At 41.8% G+C, this 15,347-nt stretch overlaps 1 protein-coding gene and 1 long non-coding RNA gene across 11 annotated transcripts in view; one reads left to right on the plus strand and one right to left on the minus strand.

The window, feature by feature from the left end:
- The window catches only part of IGSF11 (immunoglobulin superfamily member 11), a 324,668-nt gene that overhangs the window by 184,329 nt on the left and 124,992 nt on the right, over nt 1-15,347 (minus strand). For 3 of the 10 annotated variants that reach the window (XM_070072174.1, XM_070072170.1, XM_070072169.1), the window contains one exon: nt 3,503-3,689. The exons of 3 other annotated variants lie outside the window; for them this stretch is intronic. Coding sequence is in view for 4 of the 7 variants with exons in the window: in XM_051819015.2 (XP_051674975.2) it covers nt 2,856-2,907 (52 nt within the window). In the remaining 3 variants the exon portion in view is untranslated. Of the gene's footprint in view, nt 1-2,855; nt 3,177-3,502; nt 3,690-15,347 lie in introns of those variants that run through there. 4 more of the 10 variants (XM_051819023.2, XM_051819022.2, XM_051819017.2 and 1 more) reach the window with 2 other exon arrangements.
- LOC138849287 (uncharacterized) lies at nt 3,335-11,618 on the plus strand. Its single transcript, XR_011387900.1, has 3 exons — nt 3,335-3,626; nt 4,003-4,260; nt 7,380-11,618. It is a non-coding gene; the product is annotated as an uncharacterized lncRNA (long non-coding RNA).

A 15,347-nucleotide genomic window follows, 5' to 3' on the forward strand; every position in this document is an offset into this window, starting at 1 on the left:
GCATAATATTTTAAAAGCTCTTGGCGATCTCATATTTAAACTACTTTCTGAAGAGTTCATGTTAAATATACTCACATAGTGTATTAAGCTTAACTTCTCTAAAATCTTCATCCAGTGGCTGCCACCTTTCATGTGAGTCAAAGTACAGATTTTTACTAAAAAGCAAATCCTTCCCAAACAGTTACATAATTAAACTTAGGGCCAAGAAGCTAAAATTCACAATAAATTTTTCATAATACTAACATTTAAATGGCTTATAATTTCATGCATTTTTATTTTATGTGGCTTTTTCTTTTTTATACATTTTCTCAAATTGTGGAACTTGATCTGCAATTCCAAGGTATTACAGGTACAAGAAACACTTTAGCCACATCTAACTCATTGCCACAATGATACTCGAGTTAGTTAACTTTTCCATTCAAATTTCCTTATGGCTTATTCCATACATATTTAATAAATATTTTGACAACAGATTTTTTTAACAATACATATTTTTGACAATCATTTTCTTCCTTTTATTTAATAGCTGCTGTTTCTACCTATGGTGCATTATACCACTGCAGTGGCTATAGCTGTTGGCTATTTACGTATCATTTGTTTCACTTTCTCCCTTCATAATGGAACCCATTTTGTTCAAATATCCACCACTCCTGCTCAGTTAGTTCATTCAAACTAACTGCCACTGACTGGTTCAAGAACTTGATTCCATCAGGACATGGATCTCCCTGGAAACTCATAAGCCAGCATAAGCAGGCACCCTTGCTGTTCACCCCCTTTCCTTTCTCATCACAGAAACACTGATCACTAGTGCTTTTTCCAGACATAATGATAAAGCCCAAAGTCAGCATTCAGGTCTCCCCTGTCTGCCTTGTTAGCCCTTTCTCTTGTACACACCATCTCTGGCTCGAGCAGACAGAAGCTTGGCCTTTATGCCCCTCCACCTTCCACCTCCTGGCCTTCATTCCAGCTATTCCCTTGGCTAGGAAAGTCCGTCCAACCACTCCCATCTCAGCCAATTCAAATCCTCATTCAAAATCAAAACAGTAAAGTTTTCCATGAAGCTCTCGTGATTATCACCATTAACAAATGGCATTATGCATTCCTTGTATCATAAATTATTTGTGCATGGATATAGCCTGTTTGTTTTTTAACAGCCTGTTTTAAAATTGCTCACTCCTTAAGGGGTGCAGACAAACTATCATGCATCTTTGTATTCCACCACCATCTCTCCCCACCAGATTCTCAAATGCACAGGCTTTGTAAATATTTGCTGAACAAATGAACTTTTTTTTTTTTTTTTTTTTGAGGATTACAAGTGCCTCTACAGAACAGATTATCACAAAGGCTGAAATGTCCTTGGGAGTCTTTAAAAACATTCTAGTGTGGCTTGGGAATATTCTGCTGAAGAAAAAGGAACAAATCAGGTGACCTTGTAAGACTGATTCTGCCAATTAGACCAACTCTTTAAAACACTGCCTGATAATTCAAAAACCACACTGTTCACAAATGCTATTTACAAATAATACAGAGTCGCATTTATTGCAAATATGAAGTTTAATAGATTGTTCCACCAAAATAAGTCATATTTATAATACTGTTACGTCAATTGATGGTAAAAAAAAAACAACTATTTACTATTAATTTACACATCAAATGAGTAGAAGAGAGAAACACTGGCCCTTTCAAACTTGTAACAGAACAAAATTAATTTGGAAGCACAAGTTCATTAAATGTACACAAAATGTACTTAATTATTATCTGCATATCATCACAAAAAACGCACCTACTGAGCTCCAGGAAAGTTGTCTCTAATTTTGATGATTATACCCTTCCTAGCTTCTGTGGAGAAGATATCCAAAAAGTTTTGGTACTCACTTCTCCCCGACTAAATGAATCTGTATATTAAATCTGGCTAAAATTAGGTTACTTCAGGATCTCCAGTCACATCATCTGTTCCAATAAGGCCACAAACATACTGGTATCTCCGAAGGAAAGTGTTCACAATGCTCTGTAAAGCCCTGAACCTGCTTTTTAAACACAACCCTTTAGAATAAATCTCAGTAAACGTCGGCCATCAAATAGAGGGACAGAAAACTTGATTCCACGGGACAATGCACACACCAAAACAAAGGGCACCGTATAACATGTCAATCAGGGTCTGGCTTCTGATGGCCATTCAGGGCAAATAAAATGTAGGAAAGATTAGAAAGGAAAATTGAATTTAAATAGATGTTTAGTAAACCATTAAGAAAAATGAAGGTTATTTACTTCTTTTGTCCTAATATTGTTCTATTGGGGGGGGGGGGGGTGTCTTTGGTTGTGGTGGTTGTTTTTAGTGAACCAACTTAAATTCTAGGATGAAGCTAGAGCGGAAATACATACTTTCCAGACGCTGCAAAGCACGCCGCAGTTATTTTTTAAATAAAAGTCCATCAAAACGAGAGGCTACTTCGTAAAGGTTACGGTCAAGCTACAATTTAAAGTTTTCCTGAAACCGCCTTGTACGGAAACTGATCTTAAACACAGTTTCTAACCGGACTCCTAAGTACGGGAGCTCATTATCTGGGAAGGGACCCCCGCATCCCCAGGAGCGCGGTGGAGCAGGAGCCAGAGGAGCGGCCGGCCGAGGCCGACGGGCACCGTGTGCCTGCCTCAGTTACGGCTCAGAACGCGAACACCTGAGCCCCAAGAACGGCGGGGCCGCAGGTGAGCGCCGAAGACACGGCCCGCGGCAGCGAACACCGCACCTCGGAAAGTTGGGCTCCCAGAAAGCCGTGTGTGGTCCCCAGACGATTCTGCCCCGGGTTCGCCAGCCTGGCCCGGCCCGACCGGGAGCGGAGGGCTCGGGTACTCACCGTGCAGAGACAGGAGCAGCAAGGGCGCCAGAGGGGAGCCCCAAGAAGTCATCCCGGGGCTGCGGGGAGCGCGCCCGCTGCCTGCTGGACTCCTCGTCGCGGCGGCGGAGGCGCGGGCCGGGCTCTCCGCACACGCGGGGCGACCCGGTGCTCCCAGACCCGCAGCCCGGCCGCACTTTGCCGGGCTGAGCTGGGAATCGTGGGGCGCGCAAACGAACCCAGAACAGCTCCCGACTCCGCGTACGCTGAGCCGCGCGACCCGAGGCGTCCCGGGCTCGCCGGACGCGCCCAGCAGCGCCACCGCCACCTCGCGCTGCCCTCGGACCCGCCGGCCCTCGCGCCTCCGGGGGAGCCACTCCTCCCACCTCTTCGCCAGGCTTCTCTGGCAGCCGCGGCTCCCGGCCGCGCCGCCCACTCGCCCCGCTAGGTCTCCCGGGCAACCGCGGCTCCAGCGCGACGCCTGGCGGCCCACCCGCGGAGCCGAGCGCGGCGCGCAGCTGGCGCGGCCCGGCCACCTGCGCGCCGGCCGCCCGCTCCCCCGGGCCCCGCGTCCCGAGACGCCCACGCGCGGCTCCCCGCCCGCAACCACTCGCCAACAGGTGCTGTGGGGTCTCCGGAGCCGCGGGGCTGACGTTTCCACACCTTACCTCGAACCAACAAGTCTTCAGTTGCAGTCTTCAGATCCTTTCTAGCCCACTCTCGTTTTTAATGCTCTCCTGAAACCTAAGTAATCTGAAAACACTGAATCTGGCAAAATTCGGAATTGATGGGGTTTGTCCAATTCTATAGCTCTTCTGTTTTTTTCTTCTTCCTGGTTCTTTCTTGCCCCTCTTCCTTAAAAATAAAAAATAAACCTCTTTACTCCCCATTCCTAAGAGCTTCCCACCTTCACCTTCTCATCCCTTGTGTAAAATATGTCAATTTTTGATATCTTAAATGTTCCTTTTGAACCGTTGGAGGTTTCTTAAACTAACTTAAGTAATTTCTTAACTAGTGGGGAAGTGTTTTGGTTGTGGTTGTCAGTGTAGTTGGGCTTTATCTTTTGTTTCTTGATTGTTGGGTTGGGGAGAAAGACCTTGGTGGCTGTTTTAATTATTCTACTCACATCTTTCCTTATGAAGCATAATCTTCATTCCTTTTCCATTAGGTCTCTGTTCTGTGTCTCACAGCCCACAATCACTTCCTGCTTCAGTCCCTGCACCGAGCCTTCCAAGCTGGAAGACCTAAGTGCCTTGGGAGCGCCAGACCCCTCTGGTTCACTGCTACAGCAGCCTACATCAGGATTCTCTGGACCCTTCAGAAATTCCCAGTCCCCACCTGGCAGGCACGTCCTCTCAGAGCAAGGCATGCGCAGAAGAACGTCAAATACATAAAACCTCCGTTTGGAAAAGGATGGAAGGATAAGGTATAAAAATGAAAATAATGTCAAGATGGTGGAATTACGGATGTACTTTTTGGAAAATATGGTGGATTTTGTATGTTCAAGTAAAAAGGGGGATGAGGAGGATCTGTTAAGAAATTCTAATCACTGGGGCTGGCACTGTGGCCTGGCGGGTAAAGCCGTCGTGTGCAAGACCAACATTCCATATGAGTGCCAGTTTTTGTCCTGGCTGCTCTGCTTCTGATCCATGTCACTTCTAATGGCCTGGGAAAAGCAGTGGAAGATGGCCCAAGTTTGGGCCTCTGCCACACACATGGGAGACTCAGCTAAAGCTCCTGGCTTCAGCCTAGCCCAGTTCTGGCTGTTTGGGTATCTGGGGAGTGAACCAGTAGACAGAAAATAGCTCTCTCTCTGTCTCTCTGTCTCTGTCCCTCTCTTTGTAACTCTGACTTTCAAATAAATAAATATTAAAAAAGAAATGGCAATCAATTTTGGCAGGAATACCCTAAAAAGTTATTTTTAATGAGGCTGTAACTTTGCTCACTACTTCCTTTGTTAGAATCCCCTACTGAGATCTCTAACGCAAGAACAGAGTGATTTGACAGCAGAATCTTTCATATTAAATAAGACAAGTTTAAATTTTAAAGGTTCCTTCTCATAAACTCTGGGACAAGGACCAGATCTTTTCAGCATCCAATTCAATTTCTTACCCTCTCTTGTGCATATTCCTGCAATCTAACCCAATCTAAGTGGGTCTTAAATGTAAACAACATAAGGAGAAAAGCGAGGGGGCTATGTAGTGGTCAGTGCTACTTAGACCAGTCACTTTGCTTCACCACAACCCCAGATTTAAATATAGAGTGTTCTTTAGTGAAATAAATAACGATTTAGGCTTAAAGGCCCTGATAAAAAAAAAAGTTATCTGATATACTTACCTCTCCAACTCAATATTTACTAAGTACCTATGCTACCTAAGGCACTGAGTTGAAAGTTAATCACATTCAGAAATCTACCAACAATAGATGCTGGAGAGGATGTGGGGAAAAAGGGACACTAACCCACTGTTGGTGGGAATGCAAATTGGTTAAGCCACTATGGAAGTCAGTTTGGAGATTCCTCAGAAACCTGAATATAACCCTACCATTCAACCCAGCCATCCCACTCCATGCAATTTACCCAAAGGAAATTAAATTGGCAAACAAACAAGCTGTCTGCACATTAATGTCTATTGCAGCTCAATTCACAATAGCTAAGACCTGGAACCAACCCAAATGCCCATCAACAGTAGACTGGATAAAGAAATTATGGGACAGGTACTCTATAGAATACTATACAGCAGTCAAAAAAAACGAAACCCGGTCATTTGCAACAAGATGGAGGAATCTGGAACACATCATGCTGAGTGAAATAAGCCAGTCCCAAAGGGACAAATATCATATGTTCTCCCTGATTGGCAACAACTAACTGAGCACCAAAGGGGAAACTTGTTGAAATGAAATGGACACTATGAGAAACAGTGACTTGATCAGCTCTTGTCCTGACGGTTGATGTACAATGTAATACTTTATCCATTTATTTTACTATTTTTTTTTTGTTCTAGTGCTGGTGGTTGAACTCTGTAATTAACACACAATTATTCTTAGGTGTTTAAATTTTAACTGAAAAGTGATTCCTGTTAGGAATTTGGAAAACATTATGCTGAGTGAAATAAGCCAATCCCCAAGGGACAAATACCACTTGTTCTCCTTGATAGGTGACAACTAACTGAGCACCAAAAAGGAAACCTGTTAAAGTGAAATGAACACTATGAGAAACAGTGACTTGATCAGCCCTCACCCTGACTGTTGATGAGCAACTTGATATGTTATCCCTCTTAGTATTTTTGTTTGTTTGTTCTACTTAATACTTTTGGTTGAATACTGTAATCAATACACAATTCTTCTTAAGTGCTGAAACTTAACTGAAAAGTGATCACTGTTAAATATAACAGTGGGAATAAGAGAGGGAAGAGATGTGCAATTCAGGACATGCTCAAGCTGACTTACCTCAAATGGTAGTTAGAAACATACCAGGGGATTCCAATTCAATCCCATCAAGGTGGCATGTACCAATGCCATCTCACTAGTCCCGGTGATCAATTTCTGTTCACAATTGATCATAATGATAGGACTAAGAACCAAAGGGATCACATAAACAAGAATAGTGTCTGCAAATACTAGCTGATAGAATAAAAAAGGGAGAGAATGATCCAACATGGGAAGTGAGATACACAGCAGACCCATAGAATGGCAGATGTCCTAAACAGCACTCTGGCCTCAGAATCAGCCCTTAAGGCATGCGGATCCGGCTGAAAAGCCTATGAGAGTATTTCAGGCATGGAAAGCCAAGACACTCTGCAAAAACAAACAAAAAAAAAACTTAAATGAAAGATCTCCGCGAGTGAGATCCCAGTGGAAAGAACGGGTCATCAAAGAAGGAGGTACCTTTCTCTGAAGGGAGGAAAGAACTTCCACTTTGACCATGGCCTTGTCTAAATATGATCAGAGTCAGTGAACTCAGGGGGCTTCCATAGCCTAGGCAGCTCATGACAAGAGCCTAGGTTGATTACTGATGCCATAAACAAGAGTGTCATTTTGTTAAGTCAACAACAGGAGTCACTGTGCACGTACTCCTCATGTAGGATCTTTGTCCTTAGTGTGCTGTACATTGAGATTTAATGCTATAACTAGTACTCAAACAGTATTTTTCACTTTATGTTTCTGTGTGGGAGCAAACTGTTGAAATCTTTACTTAATGTATGCTAAACTGATCTTCTGTATATAAAGAGAAACGAAAATGAATCTAGATGTGAATGGAAGGGGAGAGGGAGTGGGAAAGGGGAGGGTTGCGGGTGGGAGGGACATTATGGGGGGGAAGCCATTATAATCCATATTCTGTACTTTGGAAATTTATATTCATTAAATAAAAGTTTAAAAAAAAAAGAAAGTTAATCAAAAAAGTAGAAGATAGGATTCCTGTCCTCAAATAAATTCCAATTGAACATGGAATATATCTGTGTGGCCAAGTATCAAACAGAGAAACTACCAGAAAAATAGAGTTTCCCTGCGTCTCTCACCAAAGTGTGCCTCTGCTTTGCCCAACAGGAGCTGATGGGGCATTAGAGGACAGGCACAGCTTGGTGGAGGAGCCCATTTACTAGAACAAGAAGTGTGGCCTGTGAAGGCAGATTGGGAGCAGTCAGATTTCAGGAGGCAATATGGCTGCCCAAGCCTGGGGACAGATGACAAATGGTGGAATCAAAGGAAGCAGATCAGGAATACTGGAAACTCCAAGTGCTGTACACACAGACAAAGGACTGCCTCACAGCACACAAAAAGTGTGACTAAAAAAAATTATCTGAAAGAGTTACCGACAGAGGAAGAGCAAAAGGTATGCTTTTTAATTTGTAAATACCATGCCACCAACATCTTCTGATTCTCTCCTAATCTGCAGTGTTTTCTTTAAATCTCCTGTGTATTCTATATGCCAAAGCCACAGACAGCTTCTTACATTTCCCGAGTCCTTTGTACATTTCTAAGTGCTTTCATATATATTATCTAATTGGATCTTCACAGTAACCCCAGGGAGGAGGTAAGGCATATATTATTACTTCCTCTTCACCTAGAATAATGTGTCTCAAGAAGATCAAGATCCTCAGGGACTGCAAATAGCAACGAGTAGAACTACAACTAAGTAAAATGCTATGGCTTCCACTGCCTCACCCTGAAGTCCTTTTATTTCTGTGGACAAACATCTAAAGAAATGTGAATGGAAAGCCAAGACACTCTGCCAAAAAAACAAACAAACAAACAAAAAAAAAACCCTAAATGAAAGATCTCCGCGAGTGAGATCCCAGTAGAAAGAACGGGCCATCAAAGAAGGAGGTACCTTTCTCTGAAGGGAGGAGAGAACCTCCACTTTGACTATGACCTTGTCTGAATAAGATCGAAGTCGGTGAACTCAAAAGGCTTCCATACCCTTGGCAATTCATGACAAGAGCCTATGGTGATTACTGACACCATAAACAAGAGTGTCAATTTGTTAAGTCAACAACAGGAGTCACTGTGTACTTACTCCTCATGTAGGATCTCTGTCCTTAATGTGTTGTTCAATATGAATTAATGCTATAACTAATACTGAAACAGTATTTTACACTTTATGTTCTGTGTGGGTGCAAACTGTTGAAATCTTTACTTAATATATACTAAACTGATCTTCTGTATAGAAAGAGAATTGAAAATGAATCTTGATGTGAATGGAATGGGAGAGGGAGCGGGAGATGGGAGGGTTGCGGTGAGAGGGAAGTTATGGGGAGGAAGCCATTATAATCCATAAACTGTAATTTGAAAATTTATATTTACTAAATAAAGTTTAAAAAAATAAATGTGTAAATCACAGAGTCTTAAAGCCATCTCTGGGGAACATGGCAGTTGCCTCCCCAGCATTTATCCATCTCTACTCCACTGCCGCCCACCCTCCACCTTACTAGAAGTATAATCTGATGAGATTGCCCCCAACACACACCTCTAGAGGAGCTACAGTTGATCTGCATTACCAAGGAAGAAATGAAGAGGGGTATGACAGGGACAAGAAACCCCACAGAAGACTCTGCTATCCTAACAATTTTGGCTCCAAGACATCGCTGACATGAGAATACAGTCCATATCTCAATACTCATGTATGGATTAGTGATCCTAGGCAAGTTTTTCTCCTCAACCCATCTCTTTTCATAATCAGTTAATCTGTATTCAGGAATGGAAAATTAATTTATTAGATAACAAAATATAATTAAACAATTAAATGATAGAGGGAATTATAAGGCTTTCCAAAGTAAAATATAAATTATTTTTGAATTACCACTTTAAATACCTCAGATCCTTCTCCATTCATGTATATAAATTAAAGATTAATTGCATTTAAATTTTGAGGGATTTTCATCTATGCAATATAAGAACATCTTTCTGAAAGTTGGGAAGGACCTATTTGATTCTTATTTCAGCGAATAATTCCTTCTGTAACTACTTTTTATTTTGCTTTTTAAAGTTTTTATCATCGTGTAATATTTGTATATTATGTAATATCCAAACACATACACATACTAAAGCAGACATAGCCTTCCATTTCCTTTTCTTTGTTTGGAGCCTGCTAGCTCCTCTCTTCCAGTTCTTTGTACAGTATATAATACATTATTGTGAACCAGTCATCGCACAGTGCTATGGAACACAAGAACTTGTTACTGCTATCTGTGTACCAATAGCCAAATTCCCTCTGTCTCTTCTCCCAACCCTTCCCAACCTCTAGTAATCACCATTTGGGTTCAGATCCACTATATATTTTTTTAGCTTCCACATATTTGTATTTCTGTGTCTGTATTATTTCACTTAAAATCTGATCTCTCATTCATCCATTTTTTGCAAATGTTGGGATTTCATTATTTTTCTGAATGAACAATATTCCATTGTGAATATATACATTTTTTATTCATTCATCCATCAGTGGACACCTCGGTTGATTTCATATATTGGTTATTATGAATAGTGAATGAACATGGCAGTTGTGGGTCTCTCTCACAGGCTGATTTCACTTCCCTAGGAGGTACACACCAAAATGGGATAGCTGGGTCCTTTTGAAGAACAATTTTCCATAATGGCTGTACTAATTTGCATTCCCACCAACATTGTATAAGGGTTCCCTTTTCTCTATATCCTCATCAGCAATTTTTGTGTTTTGTTTTAATAGTAGCCATTCTAACTGAAGTGAGATGATGTGAGGAGTCAAATGGGTAATAGGCAGTCAAGGTGGTCCCCTGGTAGAAACTTGGAATAACAGGTGCCTGAAAAAAAAAAAGGTTATCTTTAGCAGATCAAAGTGTCCTGCCTCCTTAGGAATTCCTTAGGCTTCTCCAAATTTACCATGAGAATAGCAAGGGAGTAGTGATTTCTCCCTGCTTTTATGGATGATTTTTTAATCATAAGCGAGCCAGACAGTATGGAGAATTGTAAATCAGGTTTTGAGTTGAGTTTATCTCCACCTTGTTGATAGTTTGGTCCCCAAGATTTCACTTAAAAACTCAAATTCTATGGGGCCTTCTAGGTTCTTTCCTCTCTTGGAAGCTCCCCCCCATGCCAATCTGGCTGGAGGTCTTTGACTCTAATAAATCCTTTTAAATCTTTCTACTGTCCACTTGGAAATTCTTCTTCCATGTGACAAGGAACTGAGGTAACAATAATTTCTCCCGGCCATTTTCCTGTAACAATGACACCTTATTATGGTTTTGATTTGCATTTCTCTGATAGCATATATGGCAGCTCAGATGGCACTTCTGGGAAATTTTAAGGGGCCACATTTTCATATAGATTTTAAGGGGTCCATTTTCCGATATCAATCCTAATAGGCCACACCAGATCAGTTCTCTGTCCAAGACTTTCCAGTTGATTCCCAGTTTCCTCAGAGTGAAAGTAAAAGTTCTTATTATAAGTCAGAGGACCCATGTTAGTTTTCTATTGCTGCTATAAAAACTACAGATTTAGTGGTGTAAAACAACACAAATGTGTCATCTAACAGTTTTTGAGGTCAGGAAACCAAAACAGGCCTTAACAGGCCAAAACCAAGATGTCAGCAGGGCTGATTCCCTCTGTAATCATATCCTTGCCTTTTCTGGCTTCTAGAGTCTACCTAATGTCCTTGGCTCATGGTCCACATCCTCCATTTTCAATACCAGCAACACCAGCCAAGCTCCAACTCTCTTCTGCCACCTTCTTTCACATTTAAGGATCTTTGTGCATTATATTGGGCCCTTTCAGATAATCCTGAACAATTGCCTCAACTCCAGGTCTGTGGAATAGCATCCATCTGTCTTTGCCTGTTTGCCATAAAAAGTTACATATCCACAGATTCAGGAAATTATGACGTCTGCATCTTTCAAGGCCATCATTGTGCTTGCCACAAGGCCCAACTCAATGTAGCCCCCCATCACCTCTCTGATTATGCCTTCTGTTTTCCGCTTGCTCATTCTGCTGTCACTGTAAGACCTTCTCAGTATTTCTTAACAAGAAGGAACATGCTTGCCTTAGACCCACTGAGAGTGCTCTTTCCTGGGGTTTTTGTATAGCTCTCCTTTCACTTCTTATGCTCTTTTCTCATATTACCTGAAGTGAGGCATTAACTGAACATCCTATCCCAAATAAAGTTTAAGAAATTTTAAATGTCTCTTTTCCTGTTGTATTTTTGCACTCCATCACTAACATACTCTTTTGCTTAATAATGTTCTTTGTTTATTGTCTGTTTCATTGATTGCCAACACATGAGGACATGGATTTTGCTTTCTTTTATTCATTGTTGAATTCTGACAACAATTCTGCTTGATACACAGCAGATACTGCAAAAAAAATCTGCATAGATGAAATCCATGAACAAAGCAAGTCTTAAGAAATTTTACTGGACTGAAATCATACAGAGTACATTCTCTGACCACAATGATATTAAGATAGACTTCAATAACAAAATGAGGAGTGGGGACTACACACTGGTGCAGTGGCTTAGGTTGCCACTTGTGACACTGAAATCCCATATCAGAGTGCCTGGTTCAAGTCTTCACTACTTTGTTTCCAAGCCAGCTTCCCACTAATGCATACTTGAGAGGCAGGAGATGATGAATCAAGTACTTGAGTCTCTGTCACCCATGTGGGAGACCCAGAGGGCGTTATTTGTAGCTTTGGCCTGGCCTACATCTGGTTATTGCAGGTATTTGGGAAGTAAACCACAAGATAGGAGATATTTCTGTCTCTGTGCCTCTGTCTCTCTTTCTCTCCCCCTCCCTTTCAAGCAAAATAAAATAAATAAAAATGTTTAAATAACAAATACACATATATACTTAAATATTAGGAAAGGTACTTTCAAATAATTCCAAATTAAGAAATCATAGAGGAAGTTAAAATGTGTTTAGTGGAAAAACAATAATGTTTTATGTCAAAACCTGTGAAATGCAGCTAGTGTATATACTTGGAGGAAAATACAAAGCCTTAAGTATTTGTATTAAAAAATGAAAATCTAAACACAAATAGGTTATTACACAGCTTTAAGAATGTTGGCAAAGAAATAAAATAGATCCAAAGGGAACATAATAATAAAAAGAAAAGTTTAATATTAAATAAATAGCACACAAGATCAGCACAGTCAAAAGTTTGTACTTTTGAAAAGTTAATTATCCAAATTATTATGAGATGAAGTTAAAAATGAGGGACTGAGAGATCTCAAAGAATCAAAATTTTAAAAATGGTATATCAATTGGGGGGAGCGGCAAGATGGTGGAATAGGAAGGGAGCACACTGATAGTGTCGCTCCCCCTCTTCGTGGAGGAGCAACACTGAACCCTGCCTAGGCTTCATATCCGAGTCACGGCACCATTATGTCGCTCCCCCTCTTCGTGGAGGAACGACACAGGACCTTGCGTTGTTCTTTTGTCTGCTCGGCCCTCCCCGGGTTTGCTGCTGGTTCTTCCCGGGTTGGCTACTATCCCTTCCACCTCCGTGGAAGGGCAGTTCCCCCTGGCCGCATTCCCCACTTCCGCAGGGAAGCGGCACACCGCCGGCCGGCTTTTCTCGGGGGCTGCACGGGTTCCCTTAGATGTTCCCCATAGATGTTCCTGGTGCATGCCGTCTCTCTCCTCCTTTATAGTCCTCCTCCACCAATCCCAACTCGGCTGCCCACACGCCGAGTACGCTGCTCTCCTCCAATCAGGAGCAAGTCCTACAGTTTATTGGTTGAACTGGAGGCAGCTGTGCAGAAGCTGTTTACTTCTCTCCCAGCGCCATATTGTGGGAGAGCAGATGCATAGAATAAGTCTTAATTCCAGTAACTCAGTCTAGTCTGGATTGCTCCCCACAGATAGTCCAGGGAAAGATAGTTTAATAAAAGTGGAGATACTGCAGGTTCAAGGAAGAGTAGGGGAAGAAACAGCAGAGGAAACTCTTCCAGAATTAGTGATTCACAGTGGACCTACATGGAGAGCGTGGGAGCCCATGGTTCGGGACACAAGTGGCAGACTCAATACACCAGCGCTGGAACACGAGGTGAGCCGAACCTCAATAGCCCGAGACACCGGCAGGCAAGCAGAAAGAGGAGACTAGAGGGAACAACCCCGTGGGGAAAAGTTCACCAGGCTAACTAGAACAGAGAGAGAGAAAAAAAAGTGCCAGTATGGACACGAGTTTCTCTCTCTCCACTCACCTCTCAAAGGCGAGCAAGACAAGGAGCAGGTGCCATCTTGGACATACATCATAAGCAGGGCGACCTCAGGTCTGCACCGGCCCTGAACCTAGCAGAAAAACCTAACTCTGGGGCGGGGGGTGAATTAACAGGAGATTAGGACTTAGTGAATATATGGTGCTACTGAACTGAGACTATGAAAAAAGAGACGGTTGGGGAGAGAACTCATGGAATTCAAGTAAGTACTCTCCAGAGATGCTACAATTCAGTAACCTTGGCAACCTTGTGGGAGACTGCAGGAGAATTTGAGCCCATACTGAGGGCAGGACAGATTCCCTGTGTGGTCCTTGGGAAAGAGCTTCCAATCTCTGGCTCCTGTGGGTATATCATTTGCCTGCTAACTATCTCCAATTCTGTTCAGCTGTGCAGAATTACTTCCCTTTTGAAAAAGAAGGAAGGAAAGAAGAAGGAAAGAAGGAAAGAAAGAGAGAGAGAAAGAGAGAAAGAGAGAAAGAGAGATTTACCCCGCCTAACCTGAGAGTGTCACCTTTGGCACACACTTAACCCTGAGGAACCAAACAGAGCTCTCAGGCCACACCCATCTCAAGCCTCTAAGGCTCCATCAAAAACAGACAGTCCACTTAATCTAGAGTCATAGTATAACAAGAAAAATCACCACAGTGAAGAAACCAAAGAATATCTCCAATATGCCAAACAACAAACACAAAAACTGAGGTAATAAGAACAAGGAAGACACTATGATGCCCCCAAATGAAAAAGACACTCCAATTCAAGATTATGAAGATGATGAGTTAGAAGAAATGCAAGAAGCAGATCTCAAAAAACATTAAGAAGTTCTCAAAAACAAATTCTTGAACTACAGAAATCCTTAATGGACAAGATAGAAAATCTCTCTTGCAAAAATGAAATATTAAGGAGGAATCAAAATGAAATGAAACAACTAGTAGAACATGAAACTGCGACAGTGACGAGAAATCATAATGAAATGAAGAATTCAATAGATACAATGACAAACACATTAGAGAGCCTTAAAAACAGAATGGGTGAAGCAGAAGAGAGAATATCGGACTTAGAAGACAGAGAACAGGAAAGGATACGGTCAAACCAAAGAAAGGAAGAGGAAATTAGAAATCTAAAAAATATTGTGGGGAACCTACAGGATACTAATTTAAAAAAAACCAACATTCAGGAGTTCCTGAAGGCATGGAGAGGGAGAAAGGATTAGAAGGCCTTTTTAGTGAGATATTAGCAGAAAATTTCCCAGGTTTGGAGGACAGAGACATCCTAGTACAGGAAGCTCATAGAAACCCTAGTAAACACTACCAAAAGAGATCCTCACCATGACACGTTGAAATTAAACTCTCCACAGTGAAACAGAAATAAAAGATCCTAAAATGTGCAAAAGAGAAATGTCAGATTACTTTCAGAGGATCTCCAATTAGAATCACAGCAGACTTCTCATCAGAAACCCTACAAGCTAGGAGGGAATGGCGAGACATAGCCCAGGTATTAAGAGAGAAAAACTGCAAGCCCAGAATATTATATCCTGCAAAGCTCTCATTTGTGAATGAAGGTGAAATAAAGACCTTTCAGAGCAAACAGAAATTGAAAGAATGTGTCGCCACTCGTCCAGCCCTGCAAAAGATGCTTAAAGATGTGTTGCACACAGAAACACAGAAACACGGTCATCAACATGAAAGAAGGTAAAGGAAGGAAACCTCACAGCAAAAGATCACAGGGAATTCAAAGCATATATTAGAAATTATCTTTGACAAATGGCAGGGCAAAGTTACCACTTATCATTAGTCACATTGAATGTTAATGGCCTGAACTGTCCAGTTAAA

The sequence above is a fragment of the Oryctolagus cuniculus genome, chromosome 4, assembly GCF_964237555.1.
Source record: "Oryctolagus cuniculus chromosome 4, mOryCun1.1, whole genome shotgun sequence".
Classification (NCBI taxonomy): Eukaryota; Metazoa; Chordata; class Mammalia; order Lagomorpha; family Leporidae; genus Oryctolagus; species Oryctolagus cuniculus.